The following is a 25,780-nucleotide window of genomic DNA, read 5'->3' on the forward strand; positions in this document are numbered from 1 at the left end:
TCAACAAAAATGTCATCTGATCAGAGGAGCCCACCATTGTCTGTCTGTCTGTCGGTCGGTCGGTCAGTTGTTCGGTCCTTTATTGATCCTGAAGGAAATTTAGCAGCCAGTAGCAGACGTACAACACTGTACAGTAACCGTAAACATGTAGACAAATAACAATAAATAAACCAGATCCTCTCTACAGGCAGATATAGAAAAAATAAAAAAATAAAAAATGCCACAGTCTGTGATAATATCTATAACCTGAGATGAGAGATGCAGTGCAATAATGACTGTACAAGAATTTACAGGTGACGGCGTATAATGACCACAGAATGAATAAATAAATATGTGCATATATTGTACCTAATAAAGTGTCCAGTATATATAATTATATAATCGTTTTTATATTAAAATTGCGATGTCCTGAGAGTGAGAGAGAATTTTAAGTGAGGATATTTAGCCTAATAGCACAGAGCTCGTGAGCCGCCTGTGGATGCGTTAGACCAATCAGAGGCGACCAAACCTCCATGTGTTGTGACATCACAACCACAACGTACAGGAAGCCTTCAAGCCTCGTGCCATTTTCATGATTTTCTTGCTTGATTCACGCAAAATATTCACAAATTACAATAACAGTTGCAATATTAGCTTACCCCCCCCCCCCCCATGCCCCTCCCCTCAGATCGTTCAGCCCTACCAGTGTCTTGAGTTTATTAGAAATAAGTTCAACTTCAAGCCGTCAAACTCACAGTTTCAAATAAGATACCTATATTACTCCAACGCCCCTCGAAACTGAGGGTGAGGATATACATTTAAAGCAGCGATGAAGTATGAACACAGATTTCATAGACGGGTACGCTGAAAAGGGGAACGACCTGGATGCACACTTGTTAGGGGAAGTGCGCAGGGGAAGTGCGCACGCTTAAATTAGGACCGAGCCTTCTCCCACCATCACAAACAACATGGCAGCGTCCTTCAGTGCGTGACTTAAATCACCGTAGGCAGTTTATTAAACTCTTCGGTGTGATGAGAGGAATCTGACAGCGCTGCTTAATCCTGTAAACGAGTCGGAAATCTCGCCCACCTGCCGCCGGAATGTCAGGTGAGCTGAGGGTTCACAGCTGGTGCACGTTGTGCTGTTAGCTCGTGTGCTAACGGCGCTAGCAGCGAGGTAGGTCGCTTCACTGCCGCGTTAAAGCCCGAGAGATGTTTACATCGCAGGGGCGAGTATCTCCAGTAAATGCTATGAAGTATGAACGTGTGGTACAGAAGCTGGAGCTCGTACCGGCGCTGGCTGACGTCCCTGACGTCGTCGGTCACCGGGAGCCGCCGCTCCGGTTCCTGCAGTGAAACCCGGTGAGGCTTTTCCATCAATACCGCGAGTCTCTGGCTTCACTAATGCGGTTTTAGTGCTCATCCGACTGAAAACGGTAAGGAGGTTATTAAATGGGCAGCAACGTCAGCGTCACCATGTATACCGTGCCCTGCAAAAGAATTCGCCCCCCTTGATCTTTTCAAACTTTTGCCACCTTTCAGGCTTCAAACATCAAGATATGAACTTGAATTTTTTTGTGAAGAATCAACAACAAGTGGGACACAATCGTGAAGTGGAACGAAATTTATTGGATATCTTAAACTGTTTTTAGAAATAAAAAACTGAAAAGTGGGGCGTGCAATATTATTCAGCCCCCTTTACCTTCAGTGCAGCAAACTCACTCCAGATGTTCAGTGAGGATCTCTGAATGATCCAGTGTTGACCTGAATGACTGATGATGATCAGGAGAATCCACCTGTGTGTAATCAAGTCTCTGCACCTGCTCTGTGATCGTCTCTGAGTTCTGTTTAAAGCGCAGAGAGCATCACGAAGACCAAGGAACACACCAGGCAGGTCCGAGATACTGTTGTGGAGAAGTTTAAAGCCGGATTTGGATAGAAAAAGGTTTCCCAAGCTTTAAACATCTCGAGGAGCACTGTGCAAGCGATCGTATTGAAATGGAAGGAGCATCAGACCACTGCAAATCTACCAAGACCTGGCCGTCCATCTAAACTTTCAGCTCAAACAAGGAGAGGACTGATCAGAGATGCAGGCAAGAAGCCCATGATCACTCTGGATGATCTACAGCTGAGGTGGGAGACTTTGTCCATAGGACAACGATCAGCCGTACACTGCACAAATCTGGCCTTTATGGAAGAGTGGCAAGAAGAAAGCCATTTCTCAAAGATATCCATAAAAGGTCTCGTTTATAGTTTGCCACAAGCCACCTGGGAGACGCACCAAACATGTGGAAGAAGGTGGTCTGGTCAGATGAAACCAAAATCGAACAAAAGTTGGGCGTAAAAGCAATACAGCTCATCACCCTGAACACCCCATCCCCACTGTCGAACATGGTGGTGGCAGCATCATGGTTTGGGCCTGCTTTTCTTCAGCAGGGACAGGGAAGATGGTTGGAGCCAAATACAGGACCATTCTGGAAGAAAACCTGTTGGAGTCTGCAGAAGACCTGAGACTGGGACGGAGATTTATCTTCCAACAAGACAATGATCCAAAACATAAAGCGATATCTACAAGTACATTATTAATGTACGAGTTTGCATTCTTAAAAACGTGGTTCTTCAAGGGTTCTTTACCACAGACAAGCCGTACACCATGCTTAAATGGTTGTTTGCGTGAATGGGTCTTCAGATTGATGGGGACCGTGTTGTATGTGGTTCTATGTAGCACCAAAAAGGGTTCGGCTACTGTTTCAATGTCAGGCTTCTAACACTAGAAGAACTCTGGTGCTCTATAGAACCATATGCAGCACATTCTCCATCGGTCTGAAGAACATTTCACCGCGCAGAGAACCATGTAAGCGTGGAATGTAAGTAGTATCTATATTTAAAACCCCTCACGTGACTAAGTTAATGAATGCTTAACTCATCTGTTCGATGTTGGTTTGTTTGTCTCATATTTAGTAAAGATGGTAATAATTCTGGATGGTTCTCTTTGAGGTGCTGACCTAGAACGTGTCTGTTTGTACCCCACACACACACACACACACACACACACACACACACACACACACACACACACACACACACACACTTTCCAAGCCGCTTCTCCCTCAGGGCCGCGGGCTGTTTGTATTAAATGTAACTAAATTTTTCATTCGTAGGTGAAAAGTCACTAAATAATTTCGGGAGTATTTACCTGATACCCAGTGATGTAACATGTTTACTTACAATTTGCTTCATCAGAATCAGAATCCTTTATTGATCCCAGAGGGAAACTGCAGTTGTTACAGCTGCAACCGTTTATGTAAAAGAGTAAACACTTTAATAATTTAAAACAACGATACAGAGAAATTTGCAATATGTACACAAGATTTAAGTTCTTATGAATACAGTAAAGTGGCGGAGACTGATAATAGGGTGCAGTCGTGGGCTGGAGGTCAGGGATCCAGCCTTGTGACCGGAAGGTCGCTGGATTGATCCCCAGAGCTGACAGCACATGACTGAGGTGTCCTTGAGCAAGACACCTAACCCCCAACTGCTCCCCGGGCGCTGCGGATTGGGCTGCCCACTGCTCCGGGCAAGTGTGCTCACTGCCCCCTAGTGTGTGTGTTCACTAGTGTGTATGTGGTGTTTCACTTCACGGATGGGTTAAATGCGGAGGTGGAATTTCCCCGTTGTGGGACTAATAAGGGTCACTTAATCTTAATCTTAATAAATATGAATCATCTAGTATAAAGCAGTTAAATTATTGTACCTCTCTTTTTTACGCATTATTATTATTATTATTTTTTTATTATTATTATTATTATTATTATTATTATTCTTATTATTATTACTACACATATGAACAGTTTGAGTTCCGCACAGATGAACCACACACTGAGGGAGGAGTTATAGAGTTTGATGGCCACAGGTAAGACTGACCTCCTGTGGCGCTCTGTGGTCATTTCGGTTGGATGAGTCTTGCACTGAATGTGCGTGGAAACACTTTGAGGAATGGCCAAGGAAATCCTCTGTAGCGAGAGGAGCTAATCAATCACTGTGTGCTTTGACTTGATGACCTGTGGACCTTATTGTGTGAATATTCTGTTGCAGGGACGTTGGATGGTGCTTGGACTTGCACCGAAGCCTGGCTTTTGGCTGCATGGCAGAACCGACTGTATGTGTACTCTGCTGCAGCAGTTCTTATTGGATTATGGTTTACAGTAAACATGGCATTGAAAAAGGTATAAATGTCCTTTATATAATATTTACAGCATGTTCTCCATATCACTGTCATTGTTGTATCAGTGTGTTTGTGTAAGAAGGCAGACAGAGCCAAACGGGCACGCTATAGCGCTGTGTCTAAAGACCGTATTTAAGATAAATTAGTGAAAGTGAAGTTTCATCCCATGGCTGTTCGCTCTCTGATCCTCTTGAGTGATTGTGTTTATTTATAGCTTGGGCCACATGTGACCCAAGAGATCCACATCTGAAGCGTTTCGGCCGGTAGAAAAGCCCCTCCAGTGTGTCTCTCTTAGTCCACTAACGTTGACCTTAGTTTGATCTAACCCTGGATTTTCTTTCCCACGATTGTAGATCATTTTTTTACGGGGATTCTTCACCACGGTAACTCATGCTGTGCGCCTGACCTGATTCACGCCCGGTCAAGTTCAGGGTTTTAGGTCGTAGACCAGTTGAGCCAAGCTGTCTGATGGGGGTCAAGCCCTCTGATCCTTTTCATATCTCTTTGTTTCCCCCTTTTGTGATCTGTGGAGTGAGTCATGAGGAAAAATCATTGCTTTTCAGTGCAGGAAACACATCATACTGCATAGATATGCAGAATATTGATAAGTCAGTATACAGTACAGTGCAAAAGGCACCTAAGCACATTATCTAAAATCATTTATCCTGGCGGGACATGTGCTCTGTGATTGGATTGGTATTCACTGACCAAGCCCAGTATTGGATCATATTTCCAGATAACACTGGGCTGCCATGAGGAGAGATTTGAAAATTTGATATAAAAATAAGTAAAATCGCTACTTTTTATATAGTTAAAAATATTTTAAAAACCTATGAATACAATAATTTATATTCAGCATTTCACTGCACCAAGTCCAATTAAACAGGGCTAATTATGCGTTCTTTAATCAAATATGCAGTTGGGAAGGTGTTTTTCACAATGTCTATGATGTGCTCAGAAAAGCATATGACATATGGTAACACATTGTAATTTATCACACATCTACTATTTATTAATGATTCTAATATTGCCTAGCCCTCCTATGTAATTAGTCCAATAATCTTTAAGCTGTCTGGCTTCTCATGTTTCACGCAATGGGCTGTTCGTCATAAACGTCACTCTTGCACTCGATTATTAATCATAGCTTGATCTCGGTCATAGTTAGGTATGGGGTCAGGGGTACTGGAGAAATGGGTTATGCACGGCTGGGATCTTCAGCAGTCCTTACTGAGTTAAATGTGTGGTAAGACGTGCTTCAGATCTTTGGACTAGGAATTCAGATCAATTATGAAATGCAAGCATTGTAATAAAAATAATAAAAAGGTGTTGCATCTGTGCAGAATGTTGTAACTCTGACACGTGACAGATATTTGTACAAATATGAGCATTTTAAAAAATGAATAAAAAAAAAAATATTATTATTATTATTATTATTATTATTATTATTATTATTATTATTATTATTATTATTATTAACAGAAGAAACTGGACGTCCCAGAAAGCCACCGACTTGACAAACCTGAGAAAAAGAAGGAACAGCTGCCTGAGAAAGAGAAAGCTGTCCATGTTGTAGGAGTAAGGATCTTCTATGGCTCACAGACGGGAACTGCAAAGGTTTGTATTAACGGTAATGATTACAACCACGACTTCGCCAACAAATCAGTAGAAGTAACATAAAGCCGTCTGAGTGAAGCCGTCAGATGTGCTACCACAGGCTGGCAGCAGGTGGCTGGAGACTGCAGTTCACTGCAGCTTTAGTGTGATATTGAGAGTGCACCTGTGTAGCCTTTCCTTCTTATACTTGCAATAAGTGGATCTCCAGTGTGCAGCATCTGAGAGTCTTACATTACTGCAGTGGTATTACTTTAGATTCGCGGATACAAGCGGCCGAAATGAGCTTCCTCCGCAGGGTCGCCGGGCTCTCCCTGAGAGATAGGGTGAGAAGCTCGGCGATTCTGGAGAGGCTCGGAGTAGAGCCGCTGCTCCTCCACGTTGAGAGAAGCCAGTTGAGGTGGTTCGGGCATCTGGTAAGGATGGCCTCTGGACGCCTCCCTAGGGAGGTGTTCCAGACATGTCCAACAGGGAGGAGACCCCAGGGAAGACCCAGGACACGTTGGAGGGATTATATCTCTCGACTGTCTTGGGAACACCTCGGTATCCCTCTGGAAGAGCTGGAGGAGGTGGCGGAGGAGAGGGAGGCCTGGGCTTCTTTGCTTAGGCTGCTGCCCCCGCGACCCGGACCCGGATAAGCGGTTGAGGATGGATGGATGGATTACTTTAGATATCAAACTCCAGCCCTGTGGAAGCACAGAAAGCACAGTTGAATAATCTCATTGCTTTACTACCTGCTTTGGTTCAACTGCTCAGCAAGTTACCAAGCCCTTCATGAGTTTAATCAGAAGTGTTAGTGCCTCTGTGCATTTGGCCCTCTGGAACATAAGACTGTCTGTCCGCTGTCTTAAGGACACGTCTGAATTTCTACTGAAGAAACTATTAATAAGAATTATTAAAAATAATCTATCAGTTAGAAGTAAGGAGGGTGAAATTCACAGCAATGAGATGTTAGGATGGGTGTCTAGAAAAGTGATTCTGGTGCCCTGGTAGGTTCTGCTCCCGATGGGGTGGTGATGATGATGATGATGATGATGATGATGATAATAACAATACTTATTTTAGTTACATAATCTACAGGTGCTTTATGCAGGTAGGTAAGCAAAACATCAGAAAGCTAAAACATTAGTTTATGCAGTGCAATGCAAAAGTCATCCTTCATATATTTAATTTCTAGTCAAAATGTTCTGTAGGTTCAGTTTATTCCTTTTTTTAGCATCTGCACAAAAAAAAGCAGTAAACGTACATTTCAAATAAAATTACTCTGAAGCCTCAACAGCTAAATATACTTTTTTTTGCTCTAGTACAGCTTCCATTCTTTTTAGGAGACTTTGTTTTAGTTTTGCGAAGGAATCTGTAGGGATGGTTTTTTTTCCCCCCACACCTCCAAAGTTCAGTCTTAGAAGTTGTTCACGTTTTCTGCTGCACTTACTGCTCATTTGAGACAAGTTCACAGCAGCGACGGGTGTAACAGACTTGAATAATTCTTCTCAGGGGTTTGCCAGAGAGCTTGCTCAAGATGTCTGTGCTGCTGGTTTCCAGTCTGAGGTGATTGACATGAGCGATTATGATCCAGATGACCGACTGTCCGATGAGGTGAGTCTTTTTAAGATTCTCTACTTTCACTCTGGCTGCTTGTGTGTGAATGTGAGCTGGTAGTCATTGTGACCTAGTTTTTTTTTTCTTATCTTCTATGAATTTAACATTTCACTAACTTCGCTTGTCTTAGAGCTTCTACTGATCCGACGACAGTCTGTAAGGGCTTCTGTTTTAAAGACTTTTAAAAGTGCAGCTTTCTTTTTGATTCAGTATTCATGCCTGAAGAATACTAATCACTGGAGTCTGGTACGAGTCTGGTACCTCTCCGGTACTCCGCACTGGAGAAAGGGACACACAAACTCTCCAACAGAAAGGCCGTTTGTACTTCCGGAAGAGTCTGCGCCACAGCTAATGCTGGTTTTAGTCTTTGCCTAAAGCCAGAGTTACTATAGCTGGTTATAGCCGTGATTCACATAAGCCTGAGTGAAGTTGGCATGTACTAGTGCTTATCTGCAGATTTTGGGGAGGTTTTGGTTTCCGATCTACTTTCTGGACAGTGTTTTAATACTATAAGTGGCAGTAAGAGAGCAGGTCTAGTAGTGTGTAACAACTCCAATCCGAATATGTAGATTTTAAAGCAGTCGTACCTCCCTGTTCCCTTGCTGCTGACATTTTGTCAGAGCCATTATAATACCTTATTTTAAAGCCATGCTGGGTAAGATCCGGAACCCCCTTGTCTGGCTGGATGAGTATGATGAATACGCGCACATTGAAAGGCTGTTCAAAGAGGATGTAAGCAAATTTATCTAAAACTTAGTTGAGACAGTAGATAAAATGTCTAAAATGTCTTTCACAGGTATTAAATTAAAAACAGCAGACATTTATAACATTTTGGCTTTTTGATTGATTGCAAATATATAATCTAATTCCAAATTAGACGGAACAGCTTTGACAAAGAAACCGATGTTGGTTGTAGCTCAAACCAGAAATGAGCGTGAGGTGTTTGAATATTTAACAGACTGATCAGGACGTGCTGACGTTAATAACATGCATGCTGGATGTAAATTAGATGGCTAATCAGCTGTCTGGATTTTGGAGCGAGCATGCTTGTTGGCTCGTGGATGCTGATTAGATGTCTTGGCTATTGAAATTTGATATTTAGTGACCGTTTTGACCGTTTTCCTTTTTGATATAAGAACAGAAGGAATTTTAATTGAACTTTCAATTGATCCGTTTTTTTCCCCCCAGGTTGGATCGTAGACCCCTGGTACCCTAGATAGCACACAGAGTATGAAACGATAGCACAGCAGATTTTACTGTGAGCTTTGAAGGTGGTCAGACGAATAACACGTTAAAAAACTATACAAACCTTAAGTAAAACGAGGTCGCAGTGTGTCTGTCTGGTAGCAGCTTGTGTAACAGAGCCACTCTTTATATCTAAAAATCTCCGTTGGAACTGCAGGTTGTTTGAGTGAAATGTGAGGACTATTTCAAAGTGTCCACATATATAGTGTGTAATAAATACTGCAGTATACCTAATTGTTAAATATCCTCACGTCTAGTCTGCTGGATTAAGTTTTTTAAAAGTTGGGAAGTGCATCAAAAATCTTTAGAGTGCGGTATTGAGCCGTGTTCTTCTTGGTTATGGTGTTCGAGCTTTTAGATAGGGTTTTGAACGATACCGTTTGTGCTTTTGAATCATTATTCCACTCATGGCTTTTATATATTTCTCTCCGGCCTGAGTAATCAATCGTTTTCGAACTCATTCCTGGTGTGAAATGCTACTCCCTGTCAGCTGGGAAATGGCCTGCAAGTACAGCAGCCAACGTGGAAATTAGCATTTATTCTACAGGATTTGCTGTGGATTCATGATGGGAATCTTTGAAGGATGGCCATGGGCCTCTGGTACTTAACGCATGGCGTATTGATTCTTGGCGCTTAGTCAGTCAAAGTACTCTGAGCAGAATTCAAAAGCTTTGTCTGGACTTGATTCAATAGCCAGTAGGCTGACAGACATAAGTTCAACTAGTAGCTCCCTCTGTTTTGCTCATTTATACTCCTGTTTTAAGTTGAGAGATACTTTTTTTTAATCCCTCAACCGGGGAAGTGAACACACACACACTAGGGGGCAGTGAGCACACTTGGCCGGAGCGGTGGGCAGCCCTGTCCACGGCGCCTGGGGAGCAGTTGGGGGTTAGGTGTCTTGCTCAAGGCCACCTCAGTCATGGACTGTCGGCTCTGGGGATCGAACCGGCAACCTTCCGGTCACAGGGCCAGATCCCTGACCTCCAGCCCACGACTGCCCCATTTTATTAATCTAAATGGCAAATTAGAGTTTATCTATGTAGTCCAGGTTATGACCAGCATGGTCTGGTTAGTACAGACTTAGCTGAGAGGATGTTGTTGTAGTTACGAAGTCCGGCGCCGTGTCAGACTCTAAACTGTGTTTCTTCTCTCTCCAGTGCACTAGCAAAATGATCTGTGTGTTCCTCGTGGCCACGTACACCGACGGAAAGCCTACAGAGAACGCTGAGTGGTTCTGTAAATGGCTAGAAGAAGCTTCCACTGACTTCCGCTATGGGAAAACTTACTTAAAAGGAATGAGATATGCGGCCTTTGGGCTGGGGAATTCAGAGTATGTCGGCCACTACAACACGGTAAGAGCTGCCCCCTTTTTTTCCAAACAAGTATAAGCTTGTGTTTATGTTAAAGGGGAATCCCACCAATTGTTTTTTTTCTTTCTTTCTTCAAAACAGTCATTTGTTGCGATGTGAACAGTTATTGCTCTTTTGCCTTACACCCTGCATTGAATGTGTGTAAAACATTCAGGGCGTAAGGCAAAAGAGCATCGTTGATTTTCAGATGACACATGAAGCTCTCAGCATGCTGTACAGTGTCTCAGAGTATTAGTAGGATTCAAGGATTCAAGGAGATTTTATTGTCATTCGCATCACAATGGTACATGAGGTGGAACGAAATTAAGATCTCATGGTCCAGTTTACACCAAAGAGCTGTTATTAAAATAGATAAATATAAGCAAAATAGATACAAAAAAAAAAAAAACCACAAAATAGAATAGAGCAAAATAGATAAAGACTAGACAAAATAGATAAGGTAAATACACAAGAGAGGGAGAGTAGGAGAGTAGGCAGTTAGCAGCAATATGAGGTCCAGAGTGCAAGTTTGCTATAGCAGCATGATATTGAATTGAGCAGTAGATAAAGTGTCTAGATAAAGTGTCTCAGTGCGGTTTAAAGTGACAGCAATATATAAGCACAGTCTGCGAGGTAACTTTTAAAAGCAGAATGAAACGCTTTGTGTCGAACAACTCGGACTGTTTATATCCTAACTGTTTATGCTGAAATGATGGAAAACCAGTAGAATTCCCTTTTTAAATTTTTTATTTATTTATTTATTTATTTTTATATATATAGACATAAATATGAATGCTGAATATGAATAACATAAATGATGAATTCAAGTCAAGAGTTCTTCTTTTTACCTTCTTTTGGTCTAATAGTTTTTTCTTTATGCCCTTTTAAAGCATTTTCCTTGCTACCATAATTCCGGACTAGCTTGTTAAAACTAAGCAAGTAAAAAGCTCTAACTGCTGTTGTCTTTGGGCAGGTGGGCAAAAACGTGGACAAGTGGCTGTGGGCTCTCAGTGCCTCGCGGGTCATGGGAAGAGGGGAGGGCGACTGCAACGTGGTGAAAAGCCGCAACGGCAGCGTGCAGGCTGACTTCCAGGCCTGGAAGACCAAGTTCATGAGCCGCTTGCAGGCCCTGGCCCGTGGAGAAAAGAAGACGTGCAGCGGAAAGTGCAAGAAAGGCTCCTGCAAGAATAAGAAGAAGCACCAGCAGGGAACAGAGGAAGGTCACCCGTCTCCAGAGAAGCACAGCTCAGAGGCAAGCCGGGCCGGTCTCAGGCATTTCTCTTAACACGAGTAGTCATGGTAACAGCGCTGTCATTGGGCGGCTCAAGTGGCGCCTTGTTTCCCTGCCGTGCACGGCTATCTCGAGTAAATGGTTTGGAACACTAGGGGTGACGTTTCAGTGCTTGAGCCAGTTTTAAGGCTCTCGCTGCCTTTTAATTCCGCTGTGTCTTTTAATTAAGACAAATTGAAAGACTTGTTGTCTTGTCAGGTGTGCTGTTTATTCCTTTTCTCCTTCGTGTGCTTGCTTTCCTATGTAATAGAATAACACACCTAGCGGTAACACCCATTATTAATGGTTTTTTTCAGATTACAGCACTGCAGATTTTAGCGTTCTGCGTCATTAAGCACACCTGGTTCAACTCGTCAGCTAATTAGCCTGCCGTTCAGTTTGACACCACTGATCCAGAATGACATGGAGATGGTTTATAATTGCTGGAGTGTTTCGCAAACGAGTTCTGTAAGCTTGTTAGTGACCCAGCAAACACCAGAAAATGTGATGGTTGGTTTTTTTATATAGAACAGTGTTTGATCCATTACTGGTCTTCTTCTTCTTTTCGGCCGCTCCCTTTAGGGGTCGCCACAGCGGATCATCTGCCTCCATCTTGCCCTATCCACTGCCTCCTCTACTTTCACACCAACCATCTCCATGTCCACCTTCACTACATCCATAAACTTTCTCTGAGGTCTACCTCTTCTCCTTCTACCCAGCAGCTCCATCTCCAACATTCTTTGCCCAACATATCCACTATTCCTCCTCAACACATGTCCAAACCATCTCAACCTGGCCTCTCTGGCTTTATCTCCAAACTGCTCCACCTTCACTGTCCCTCTGATCTGCTCATTCCTAATCTTGTCCATCCTGGTCACTCCCAACGAAAATCTCAGCATCTTCATCTCCGCCACCTCCAGCTCAGCCTCCTGTCTTTTAGACAGAGCCACAGTCTCCAAACCAGACATCATAGCAGGACGCACTGCTGTCTTGTAGACCTTCCCTTTCACTCTTGCTGCTGTCCTTCTGTCACACATCAGCCCTGACACCCGTCTCCACCCACTCCATCCTGCCTGCACCCTCTTCTTCACCTCATTTCTACACATGGTCCATTATTGGTAAATTAATCAAAAATAAAAAGCGTGAGAAATACTGCATGGGGTCCTAATTTAAACTGACAAAATAGAGAAAGGAATTCAGGTCACTAATGACTCAAAGCATGTGTCTATTAATACGACCTCTGCATTAATACTATGAAGTATAGTTATTGTAACTGAGTTATATTTGTGTAATGTTTTTCAGCTCAGCTGGTATTATAATGGATTAATTTAATTAGAGCCCAGTAGAGCTGATCTGGGAGTGTGGCTCACAGCAAATCACTTCAACATTCAACAACAAGGAACTGACACGAACAGAAATGAGTCCTGAGGCTTTACTTCTACTTCAGTGTCCACCTCCTTTAGAGCTGGAACAGTTATGTTGACTGTATGAAAAAGGAACGAAGTGCTATGCTTGCATTAGGGAACATCACCCTGGCAAGCTCTTTACATGGTGACCTAAAAAGAGCAGTCGTTAGTGTTTTGATGCTCTTTGTGGTCATACTTGTTGTGCTTGGTGACTTTGTCCTCACCTGTAAGAGTAAAGAATTAGTGAACCAGCTCAAATCTACTACTCAGCACCGCCCTCTAAACATGTCAGTGCCTTGTTGGGTGTTTTCGTTTTAATAAGTACTGTATGGTTTATACGTTTTATGCTTGAAATGATCACTTATTTATACGATTTGCCTCCTTGCCAGTCATTCACTTTCACTTTGCTGCAATGTGAACAAATATAAAATGACTGGAAAATAATTGAGAGCCCTACTTGCTTAACAATTCCTGCTTCTCTTCATTAGGCATTTTTTCCGGCAAAGTACCAAAACCTTCTGAAACTGCAACTGTGCGTTTTCTGCTGGCTGTCGGCCCAGTACCGGTTCCAATCTGATTTTTGGTGCCTGTTCAAAACTGATGACCTAATGGTGCTCGAGGACGATCGTCTCTCTTATTAGTAACGCTTGCAGCAGAGGCTAAAGCACTAAGCACTGTAACGTGACCAGTAAGCACAAGAATGTGAGCTCGAAATGCCTGTTGTGTCGACTTTTAAGGTTTATTGCTTTGTAAAGAGTTCACTAAGATAAGCTAGTTAGGAAAGTAATACTATTGCTATTATTATTATGATAGTGACCTGAGAAGAAGTATTTTTGTTCATATTAATTGACCTGAAGTTCCTCTGATCCTCGTCTTCAGCCGGTGTGCGGTATTCTCTGTAAGGATTAGGTGTCCCAGTGGTTAACGGAGTGGCGCAGATGCCACTGTAAATTCCTTGGTTTTAACATGAAAAGGTCATGAGCATGGCTTTGGGATATTGAGTTACTCAGCATCATATTATTTAATATGTAAATTTTATTAAAGATTTTCATTAAAGCAGTTAATATTTAAAAAAATACAGACTAAAACAATATATTGTTGCTGTCGGAAGAAAACCTTGTATCTCAATTTTTGGCATTTTTCAGTTTTTGATATAATCTGAAAGTATCTGTTGCTCTTTACATTGTTTGTAAATTTTATGATGAATGGCCTAAAAGAAATGACCCAAAATGACACGGGAAAAATTCTGGTTCCATTGACTTACATTGAAAGTGAAGTATGTCTTTTCCTTCTCCTGTAAAGTTACTGTTTTGGAGATGGAAGGTTTTCTTCCGACAGCAGCGATATGTATATTCATATATATACTCATATATATTTGTAAATATATTGGTTATCATTTCAGTATTGGCAGAGGTGGGGGGTGATATAATCGATAATTGTGATAATTTTTAGAAAACATGTTTAGGTATCGCCCAGGCCTAGGTACCAAAAACCATAAAACACATATCTTTGTTACTGGACTGATAGACGGTGGAAAAATCACAGTTCTGCTTTTCTGGCTCCAAAGGTTCCAGAACTTTGTGCTGTGGAAAAACGACCTTAAGTGTTATTAATTAAAGAGGAGCTGTCAGGTAAATGTGGGTGTTGCGTTTTGATGTTGCAGGAGTTGTTCGAGTCCAGCAGTGATTCGGAGTCTGCAGCTGAGGAGGAGAAGGAACATGGCTCTGTCATTGACATGGAGGATCTTGGGAGCGTCATGAGCGTCATTAAAAAAGCCAAGGTAAGATCTTTTGTTTGGTTTTCAGCACCAGTAACGGGCAGTGCGTTACATCCAATGCAGCCTTTCTCGGTAAGAAACAGCCACTCCTCACTTAAGTGACACTTGGTGGTAGTAAAAAGAAAAGATGGCAAGTCTCAGGTGCCATGCATTCTGCAAGTTCTGGATCTGGGACAATTTCGCTGTCTGGAATTGTGGAGAGCCAAATACTGGTTCCTGCCTCTCTGATGCCGTGTATTTATATCTCTGTGAGGAGTGTTGGTGTACTTAACACACTAGCATGTGTCTGAATAATTAGTTTTGACAGTCTCTCGAATGTGCTGGACATGTTATGGATTGCAGTTATTAGCCTGGATTATATGTCAAAGGTTTAGTCTGCTATGAATTCAAGGGAAGGGTGGGGGGGTTCAGAACAATGCAGAACTCTTACAGCAAATTAAGTGAGAAAATTTGTCTTTCCATGATTTCCTTAGCATTCCATGTCAGAAAAAACTATTAGTGTAGGACGCATTTGTGTATCCTTGTTCTGAAAGCCTCCTTAGGCAGTCATATTGTTAATTGCAATTCATTACATGGCAGTTAATCATCAGCCGAAACTTGATCGCAGCTGGTCTAGTGGCAGCCCTTTTTTACACCAGTCATTTTAATTGAGTTGACTTGGTAGCTTGTCCTCTGCTGAAAAGGGCCTTTTGGCGCATCCAGTCCTAAGGACTAGTGGCTCTAGAGGGAGAGAGGGATGGCCAGAGAGAGCGAGCGGCTCCATTGAAGGAGACTGAGTGGCAGATGGTTTGCTACAGTAGACAGCAGCTCCAGCAGGCGCTGGGAGGATTTACGTAACTGTGAACTGTGATCACTGACGCCCACTCTGCAGGCCTGTGTGGAGGAGTGATTCATGAGAGAGCAGAGAGAGATCTCCCTCTACACGCACACATACACTGACAGACAGAACTTCAAGTGTCTATTTTTCTATTCAGAATGAGAGTTTGATCTACAGCACAGGGGCACAATGGACAATTACACTGCTTGAAGTGATGGTGTGAGAGAGAAGGTCCAAGTCCACTGATCAGAAACGACCTTGTAATTTGTATCAGCAGTGTAAAGACGGGCTTGACGGAAAAGTTGTCAGGAGAAACAATAACTTTTAACAATAACTGAAAATAACTGAAAATTCAACCCGGTCCAGGTCCTGCATGTCTTTTTAGAGGATTTTGATATTGAGCTATTGAACAACTTGTGCTGCTGTAATTGGGTTGTGGCTCATTTCAACTGAACTTTTTGCACAATATGCAATAACACTCCAGGCAGTAACAGTGTTGTCATTGATTTGTAATAAAGCTGGAAAAGCTCAACAAAATGCTTTCTTTGCTTTCTTTGGAGGATTTACAATTAAAAAAAATCTTTATAGATGTAATCCTGTCCCTTTCTCTTCATTAATTTGTTAGGTTGGTGTTACTTGCATCCACATGTAACACGCATCCCCTGGCCAACAGTCATGGGGCTCTTACATGTGAGTGTCAATAAAGGCACTTATTGCAGCTTAAAGAATTTAGGGCTTTCCTTGTCAGTTGTAGTCTTGCCCAGTGTATTACATGTTCAGTGCTCAACCCCAACCCCCCCCCCCCCCCCCACAACATAGTAAACAATGCAGTATTCAAATTTTTGATACGTTGTTTAAATAGGCTAAAGCTGTGTTGACATTGTGGGAGGCGCTGTGGGTAGTGCTGCAGCGAGGAGGGCCTGGGTTCGATTCCCCGGCTGGATGACCGGGGTCCTCTCTGTGTGCAGTTTGCATGTTCTCCCCGTGTCTGTGTGGGGTTCCTCCGGGTTCTCCGGTTTCCTTCCACAGTCCAAAGACATGCAGTCAGGCCAATTGGACGTGCTAAACTGCCCCTAGGTGTGAGTGACTGTCTGTGTCTGTCTGTCTGCCCTGCGATGGACTGGCGACCTGTCCAGGGTGTATCCTGCCTTCCGCCTGATGACTGCTGGGATGTGTGTGTTGACATTTTCTTCCTATAGGCAGTTTATGCGTAATTTGACTGGTAGGCTGTTTTAATATTTAGAGAATTTAACACTGATGGACAGAATTTGAAATCTAGAAATGTTGGTTAATTAAGCTGTAAGAATATAAATCTTCTGTGTTCCATCTCATAAACACCCTGTCGTGTTCGGATGTGTTTTATTTATTTATCTTTAAATCGTTTTGATGTCAGGCTCCGTGATGTTACGCTTAGTAATGGTATCAAAGTCTAAATTCCTGTAACAACCCTAGTTCACTATTTATAATCTGGTAATCGACAAATTATTTTGACAACAAATTAAGTAATGCATATCTTGGGTCAACCATCCAGAGCAATGGACAGTGTAGAAAAGAGGTGAAGAAGAGGGTGCAGGCAGGATGGAGTGGGTGGAGACGGGTGTCAGGGCTGATGTGTGACAGAAGGACAGCAGAAAGAGTGAAAGGGAAGGTCTACAAGACAGCAGTGCGTCCTGCTATGATGTGTGGTTTGGAGACTGTGGCTCTGTCTAAAAGACAGGAGGCTGAGCTGGAGGTGGCGGAGATGAAGATGCTGAGATTTTCGTTGGGAGTGACGAGGATGGACAAGATTAGAAATGAGCAGATCAGAGGGACGGTGAAGGTGGAGCAGTTTGGAGATAAAGCCAGAGAGGCCAGGTTGAGATGGTTTGGACATGTGTTGAGGAGGAATAGTGGATATATTGGGCAAAGAATGTTGGAGATGGAGCTGCCGGGTAGAAGGAGAAGAGGTCGACCTCAGAGAAGGTTTATGGATGTAGTGAAGGTGGACATGGAGATGGTTGGTGTGAAAGTAGAGGAGGCAGTGGATAGGGCAAGATGGAGGCAGATGATCCGCTGTGGCGACCCATAAAGCGAGCAGCCGAAAGAAGAAGATACGAGTCTGCATATATTTTTTTTATATTTAAAAAGGAAACACAGAAAATATCTTTATCTCATAAAAAAGCACTATGTGGCAAAAATATGGTATGGCATTATAATTGATTTGTCCATCTAATGGAAAAGACATCAAGCTTTACCTTGGGTGAAGATGGAGACTGTAGGCTGCATTAGCCTTCTTGGATTAGTTGGCACTCAGTGATTAGGTTGGCACAGATTGGCACGTGGCAGAACTTGGTTGAATGAGCTTGAAAAGATCTTCAAATGTGTTGATGCATCTCCACAAACTGATCAGAGTTATCCAAGAGATGGCATTTCGGTGGTTCTTCATTCACGTGAAAGCTGGATGATAAAAAGTGGGACAGAAAAATATTGGTGCTTTTGAAATTTGGTGCTGGTGAAGGTTTTTAAGATTATCATGGACAGCAAAAAAAAAACAAAACAAATGACCAAATCCAGCCTCACCTCTCGCTCAAAGCCTAGATAGCCCAATTCTTATTCGGAGCATATTAAGAGAATATTGGAAAAGACACTTGAAACAGAAGACGGGGTATTCTGGACTGCTTGTATAGCCACCAGGAGTGACTTTATGGCATTTTAAAGCTACGCTGTGTAAAATGTGGTGATGCCTCTCTGGTAGAAACGTGATGAACCTTTAGTTACCTTGGTTGTGCTTCGGACGCCTTCCCCGAGTGGATGAGCTGCAGGTGCGTTGAAAGAGTATTGATGGAGAGCTCAAGTGAATGATTTACTGTTGTTATCATATTTATAACAGTGTAATACTGACTCTGTGTTGGAGACAACTAAGGTCGAGCCGGACCCTCTGTTTGCGCCTGTGTGTGATGTTAATACGTGAAGATGCATGGCGTGGTCTGAAAAACGTCCGCGAAATCCGACCTGACACCTTTGACTTTTGAATTACTATTTCAGGCTTTGCAGGGCGGCTCACAGCTGTGCACACGCATTTTTTATTTTTTCCCTGACTCAATGATGCTACTTCTTTCAATTGTAACAAAAAAAATAGTCATAGCGCCGCTTTAATAATAATCCGGTTTCTTACTACAAGAGAAAGCAGTCGGAGAGTTTAAAATAGGCATTATCTTCATGCAGACTGCCAGCTAATCACTACAGGTTGGTGTGAATTTTTTAACAACTTTTTTCCTCCCCATGACAGATTCAGTACAATTTTAACTGCAGGTGTCACCCAGCAGTCTCTGTCTTGTGTGCTGAGCTCTGCTTTGGGTTATATAAGGTGTACACAAAGCCTGCCTGTTTATTGCCTTTCAGAACAAAGATTTATCTTTTTACCTGAAGATGTTGACAGCGATAGGAAAAATGCTACTCAGGTCTCCATTGACGATCATTCTCATCAGTTTCTCGCAGTGGATGTGTCACTGTGTTGTTGTTCAGACAGGTTTTTTATATATATATATATATATATATATATATATATATATATATATATATATATATATATATATATATATATATATATATATAATTTTAAATTATATATATATATATATATATATATATATATATATATATATATATATATGTTTCCACAGAGGACATGAAGGGAGCAATGTACAAAATAAAATTTAGTCCCAGGAAATGTAATTCCTATTCACTTAGGACTTTCCACAGGTCTCCAGTTTTATCGTCTGCAGGAAAGCTGCCTAGTGTCTGGTTTACAGTCTGCAAAACTTCACTGGTTATAACTTCAGTCGTCAGTGTTTACCAGCCTTTGTTGCTAAGCTACAGTAGCTGTTCATCATGGTGTGGTTTGATCGCTTGTTTTGATAGTTATTTCCAGCCCAGACACCATCTGTTGTTAAGGTGGGTGATTCCTTGAGTCTTAAACAGATGTCGATTGCTGGAATTGTTACATAACCAGAGGAGCTCTGGAGCTGGAGAAGACTTGACACTTTGGAGAAGTCTAATTAATTTATGGGCCTTCTTGCTGAAAGTTAGTTAGTTATTTATGAAATGTATTTTAAGTGTGGTGTTTCATTTGCTGCTCTAGAATTACTCATTGTTGGCTGCAGAGGGCATCAAAGATTGTCTTCTGCCGTGCTGACTTCATCTCTGCTGTCTTTATTCTTCAGCTGTTGATCAACATCTGTTCAACCAAGCGTCACAAACTAGTTAACGAACGCATCTTATTATCTGCGTTTTCATGGCTGCTGTTTTCAGTAGGGCTCAAATGTAATGGTCCACAAGTTGAATTTGCATGTCGGAGCATTATGATGAATCTTCCTTTTTCTACGGAGATCGTCAGAACGTTTGTGAATCTCCACCGGACACACCGAACTGGCCACACTGACGGTGTGAGCGAGACGCTGCATTTAATCATGTGCCAGAAAGAAACGCACAACTGAAAAGCTGCAAATGTACAAGTTTAAGTGTAACCAACAATCAAACTTGCACAACCAACGATGTGATATCCATCAAAATGTAAGACTAAATCCAATCATTCCAGGTTTTTCCTTACAAAAGTCAACACGCATAACTGAATACAAACACTGTCAGTTGTTGAAATAAAACTGCTCTAATTTAAACATTTCAGCCAAATATGTACAGCCATGACATTCAGAGTAGTTTGTTAAACTTCAGCAACACTTTAGCCTTAAAATGGTCATCAGTGACTCAGTTTGGGGGGAGAGTCAGGTCTGAATAGTCTCTCCACTGCTGCTGCGGCTCCACAGCAGAACTAGATTTTTAGGTAAAATAATCTAATAATCCTCCTTTGCTGTAAAGTCATTAACACACAGTTCTAACAGTTTTCACAGTAAATGGTCTTAAATGCCGGTGTTAATGTAGACTGACGCGCAGACTGCTGGTCTTACAGCAACGCAGGCAACGAAGCGGCAAAGAGAAAGATTTAAGACGAATGCAATTTGGAGGTGAATGGACTTCTTTGCATTTATGATCACTCAGCTGGTTTTCTCATACACTTTATCTGCAACAACTCGCAAAGCTGATGTCGCTTCTGATTCTCCTGCTTTTCGTTCAAATTGGCCTGTTCCACCTTAAGTGGTGCCGGAGGCAGATTGTACTGCTATGCCGTTTAAGGTGGAATAAGAGAATTTGAACGAGAAGCAACTTCAGCCTCGTAAAAAGTTGAACATTGAGAGACATTTTATACAAAACCTGCGGAGAAGTTTCCTGAGATGCGAGAAAAGCGGCTACAGCTGAGCTAAAGGTTAAAGCAGAGCAAATAAGAGTTTGTTTATTTTTAGCCTGAACTATCAGCACATACTGAAACATGCGTACAGATGGTAAAACAGACATAAAATGTTGTGGTTTCATTTAAGTGATACTTTATTAATCCCACAAACGGGGAAATTCCACCTCCATATTTAACCCATCTGTGAAGCGAAACACCACATACACACTAGTGAATACACACACACTAGGGGGCAGTGTGTGTGGCCACACTTGCCTGGAGCGGTGGGCAGCCCTATCCGCAGCACCCGGGGAGCAGTTGGGGGTTAGGTGTCTTGCTCAAGGACACCTCAGTCATGGACTGTCGGCTCTGGGGATCGAACCGGCGACCTTCCGGTCACAGGGCCACAACCTCCAGCCCACGACTGCCCTCCTTTTGTTGAAGGGGCAAAACGGCTCTTCTTAACATTTCGATTGCGACCCCCGAGTTGAGCCTGCTTGTAAGGGGTGATCAGCGCGTGCCCATTTGTTTGAACTGTCCGCGGCTCAGTCCGGATCGCACAGTGGCCACCTGCCCAGTTAATGGCCGTGTTCTGTGGTTCTGATTTTGCGGATTGCCTGAAGCCTGTAGCAAATTGGTGGTGAACATTTTCACTATAGCTACACAATTTGTAGGCACTACAGCTACAAGCTACAAAAAAATTGTTAACTACAAAAAGTAGCGCGCTACTTAACTACTCCCCCATCCCTGGTTATAGGTAGCCAGATACAATCAGAAGGTTTTAAAAAAGATGATGTATGAAAATAACGCGTCGTCTGCTAAGTAGGTGTTTTTCAGAATTCTTGACTGAAATGAACACTTTCCTCTGAAAATTCCAACAGTTTACTTTTTCCTTTTTGAGCTCTTGCCTACGCAGTCAAGGGGAAGCTGATATTAGATCTGACCTCATACAACTGATAAATATGGGCCATACTAACGTTTGCGACCCGACCAAATGACACGTTTTTCTGATTATTTCTAAGTGAAAATAAGTTGACGTCCTCTATAGAGAACACACTCCTGCACACTTTAACGCACAATTACTGTTTATATGCTATATTTAATGTATCAGAACGAAAAATGTGGCCTGTCAAATGTTACGGCACATTTAATACTTTAGGGTTTGTGTTTTTTTTATGTTAAGTTCAACAACCAAATAGAAAATTGTGACCGTAAATTTACAGAAAAAATGCTTTATTTAATTGTGTTCTCTGTAGAGGATTCATTAACTGGTTTTCACTTAGAAAGCCAATAAAACACGCAATTTTACCCAGAGGTATGTTCGGATGTTTGCTTTTGACGGTGTGTAGGAAGCTAAGCCGTTTTGAATGCATCCCTTTATATGGAAAGGAAAGATGAACGGCAGTGCTTGAAGATGTAAAGTGGTCACGTGTAGTTTGTTACATTATGATGTTAAATCATACACATGATGGTCGATCCGCTATGACCTCTGATTGTCACGGGAATCTTTCTGAATGCATCAAGGTGTCTTCACTCTACCTGATATCCATGGGCAAAGTCTGAGCGCTTGCCTCGGTTTACTTTTTCCTTTTTGAGCTCTTGCCTACGCAGTCAAGGGGAAGCTGATATTAGATCTGACCTCATACAACTGATAAATATGGGCCATTCTTTTGTCCTGGTTATATTAAGGCAAGTCTGGATTTCAGCTCTTATTTGTAATGCTGCGTGAGAGGCAGAGAGGTCGTATAGCGTTTTCCTGGCTTTGTCCCCGGTTATGGTTGTCGGTTGGCTTCACTTCTGCCTCCTACTGCTGTAGTGAGGTCAATAAGATCACAGTCCACTGCTGGCTCCTCTCCACTTCTCATCTGCCATCGATTAATCAGAGCTTAAGCCCATTTGGGTTGCTGGGAGCTCTTTCACACCCACAGCGGACAGCAGATAAGGACATTGCCTCAGTACCTTAAAACACCAATTAATCAAGTTGTCAGTACTGTGGACCATTTGTTGCGATGGGCAGCCTGAAACATGAAGCCTTGATTTTGCACACTTGAACTTAAATTCACTGATTCTTGTATTTATTTCAAATCGCTCAGGAATTGAACTCTGAACATGGTGTCTAGGGGTTTTTTTATCTCCGTAATGAAACATCTGCCCATTCCCGATCCAGTGTGTGGCACATCGTTATTGGATTATTTGGTAGATGACGACAGCCACGCAGCGCACACTTGTAGTACGGTAACGTGAGTAAAACCATACAAATAGCTAAGCTATACTAGGATGCCACTTACTCTGAAATGCTGCACTAGAGACAGTTCGTTGTATTATGTGCAGAGTGTACTGTTAAAGAAATACTTTCTGGGGCGTGGGCGTGGAGAGGGGGTTAGCTGCCACGCTCACGCCAAGAACACATTTCTCAGTGTTAACAAAAATAAGTTTGTGCTTTCCAATTATAAATAGTTTTTTCCCCCAAGTGTGAGTCTGTAGGCATATTTATGTACAAATGTTAATAACAAGACTTTCTTGTTGCTTTGAAGCAGTGATGCTGTTTTGTGTGTGTGTGTGTGTGTGTGTGTGTGTGTGTGTTTTATTTATTTTGAAACAGTTTAAATAATATTGTTTTTTTTTTTTGTTTTTTTTTGTTTGTTTTATGGCTCTGAATATATATGGGTGCACCAACAACGTATTGGTTATATGACTGATCGTGTTTTGATGAAAGAAAAGCAGTTTAGCCCCAGTTGAAATGCTATTGGCTATTTTTATTTTTATTTTTATTCTACATTGCAGACATTTAAATTACTTGATAATTCAGAAATGTTAAGATTATCTCACATTGCCCCAAAATAAAAGAGAATTTCTATTGGGGTCACATTGATGATGATGATGATGATGATGATGATGATGATGATGATGATGATGATGTAAATACAACACAATGTGTAAATTTTATATATATATCTCATCATACCATAACATATTGTAACATATCTATCCAGGCCTACCAAAACCTGAAATTAAAAAAATTAAAAAGCTTTTAAAGCTGCTTCTTTTTCTCCGCATTACACAATGTTCCAAATTACTATGCACAGGCTATTTTTGTTTGTTTTTCATAAACTGTCAATATGTTTAAGGATTTAATCACGTTCATATCATTTCAAACAGAAATCTGGCATATTTGCAGCATGGACAGAATTTTTTTTTTTTTTTTTTTTTCCTCAAAAATAAAAATGATATTTGCAGATCAAGTTACGTATTGATATGAGCCCTTCTTTGAGCTCACTTCAACAACTCTCTAGTCCATTGAAGTCCATGTATAGTTTCTGCCTGTATGTCATTTGAGGACACCAGTATTGCCTCAGAGAGCTGTAGTTTTGTAGTATATTGACACTCCCCCTCATAAGTTTCCCTTTTAAGGATGCTTCACAGATTCCCAATAGGATTGAGGTTAGGGGGTGAAGGTGGTCAAACCATGATTTATTTATTTATTTATTTTTTTTCCTCTCTTCTTCTCCTTATGCCCAGAGCAGCCTAGGAGGCAGGGGTGGTTTTATTCAGTATTACTTTATTTCAGACGGCATGATTCTTTTTTTGGACCATGGTGGAAAATGGTTAGTTAGGAACTACTACACATGTTGAAGACCTCATTTTAACACCATTTTACCAAATTCCTGCTGATAAATCGATTGCATAATAATATTGAACGTGGTGTCGATCAGTCAGCAGAACATATCTGTGAATTATATCCTCAGCCTCAAGAGTTCTCTTTAGTGACAAATGATGTGGCTTTTGCAGGAATTCAAGATTTAAAGCAATCTGTTCCGCTTCTTTTGGATTTGGAGGTTTCATTTCAGAGCAGGAGCTTATTTATCCCATGGCTCTCCTTTGGCTGTTCAGGAGTGGCTTGCAAGTAAACCAAAATGCATGTGTCTGTGTGACACCCTTCACCCCGGCCAGCCCGTCTGGAGAGAGCAGATAGAGGATAGCTTAGGGACACAGACATCCTTCATAGAACAAGAGGTGCATGGTCGATAAGTAGGGATGAGCCTCGGGCTTATAGGGCAGACGCCAGACACCTGAGGACACGTTTGGCTGCTTTTCTGGCCCTCAGAAGACGCTCACCTGTGTGAATCACTCTTTGTTTAACACCAGTGTACCAGCCAAGGGCCATTGTTTTGTTTGTATAACATTACAGTGCTTACTGCCCCTCCTCTTGGAGATTTTCCTTTCTGCCAAGCTCAGCTCAAATCCAGGAGTCTGAAATCTTCAACGCAGTTTATCCAGCATGAGGGCCCTCTTAAAAAAAAAAAAAAAAAAAAGATTTGGGGCAGGTGTGGGAGATTTAGTAGTAGTTAACTGGAATGAGTTCAGGAGTCTGTGCTGATGCCAGTATTTGGAGAGCAGCATAGTCAGTGACCAGCTAAATGCTGGGCAGGGGAAATAACCTTCAGTACATCCATCCTTCAGTACATCCATCCATTTTCTAAGCCGCTTCTCCATCAGGGTCGCGGGGGGTGCTGGAGCCTATCCCAGCAGTCTTGGGGCGAAAGGCAGGACACACCCTGGACAGGTCGCCAGTCCATCGCAGGGCAGACAGACAGACACAGACAGTCACTCACACCTAGGGGCAATTTAGCACGTCCAATTGGCCTGACTGCATGTCTTTGGACTGTGGGAGGAAACCGGTCACCCGGCCAGGGAATCGAACCCAGGCCCTCCTTGCTGTGAGGCGACAGCGCCACCCACCACGCCACCGTGCCGCCCCTCCTTCAGCACAGACAATTTAAAAAAATAAGAATAATACTCTAATCAAGGGTGGATAATATGATTACTTTTAATCGTTTTTGTTATAAATGATGTCGCAATTTGCATTTCTGAGCACATTGTGAATATTGTCTGTACGTAAAGAACATTGCCCAACTCGTCATTACAGAGAGCTTAATTAGACCCGTTTAATTGGATTTAGTGCAGTACAGTATGTGAAACATTTGAATAAGGCGAGAAACATACTCAACACAAGTGACCACGCCTGACCAATGCATTGTAAACGCACTGCCCTCTTGCAAAAACTTTCTGTGCGTTCCTTCGTTACTGTGGCACTTAAAACAATCAGTGCTCAGGGGTGACGAGGACAAATTAGAGTGGGACTTATTGCTGTTCAGCCTCACCAGCTTAACATGGACAGGAGAGGCGACGTGAACATGAACCTGTTCTGTTGGAATGAAAAGGTGATGCATCATATATT

The 25,780-nt window shown here is 42.1% G+C and overlaps 1 protein-coding gene across 1 annotated transcript in view; it reads left to right on the forward strand.

The window, feature by feature from the left end:
* Positions 1–904: 904 nt before the first annotated feature.
* The window catches only part of tyw1 (tRNA-yW synthesizing protein 1 homolog (S. cerevisiae)), a 105,282-nt gene continuing 80,406 nt past the window's right edge, over positions 905–25,780 (forward strand). The window contains exons 1-7 of the mRNA XM_017724525.2: positions 905–1,087; positions 4,075–4,205; positions 5,684–5,818; positions 7,310–7,411; positions 9,817–10,011; positions 10,982–11,260; positions 14,348–14,464. Coding sequence (XP_017580014.1) covers positions 1,081–1,087; positions 4,075–4,205; positions 5,684–5,818; positions 7,310–7,411; positions 9,817–10,011; positions 10,982–11,260; positions 14,348–14,464 — 966 coding nt within the window. The 5' untranslated portion in view covers positions 905–1,080. The remainder of the gene's footprint in view (positions 1,088–4,074; positions 4,206–5,683; positions 5,819–7,309; positions 7,412–9,816; positions 10,012–10,981; positions 11,261–14,347; positions 14,465–25,780) is intronic.

Source organism: Pygocentrus nattereri, chromosome 17, assembly GCF_015220715.1.
Source record: "Pygocentrus nattereri isolate fPygNat1 chromosome 17, fPygNat1.pri, whole genome shotgun sequence".
Taxonomy (NCBI): domain Eukaryota; kingdom Metazoa; phylum Chordata; class Actinopteri; order Characiformes; family Serrasalmidae; genus Pygocentrus; species Pygocentrus nattereri.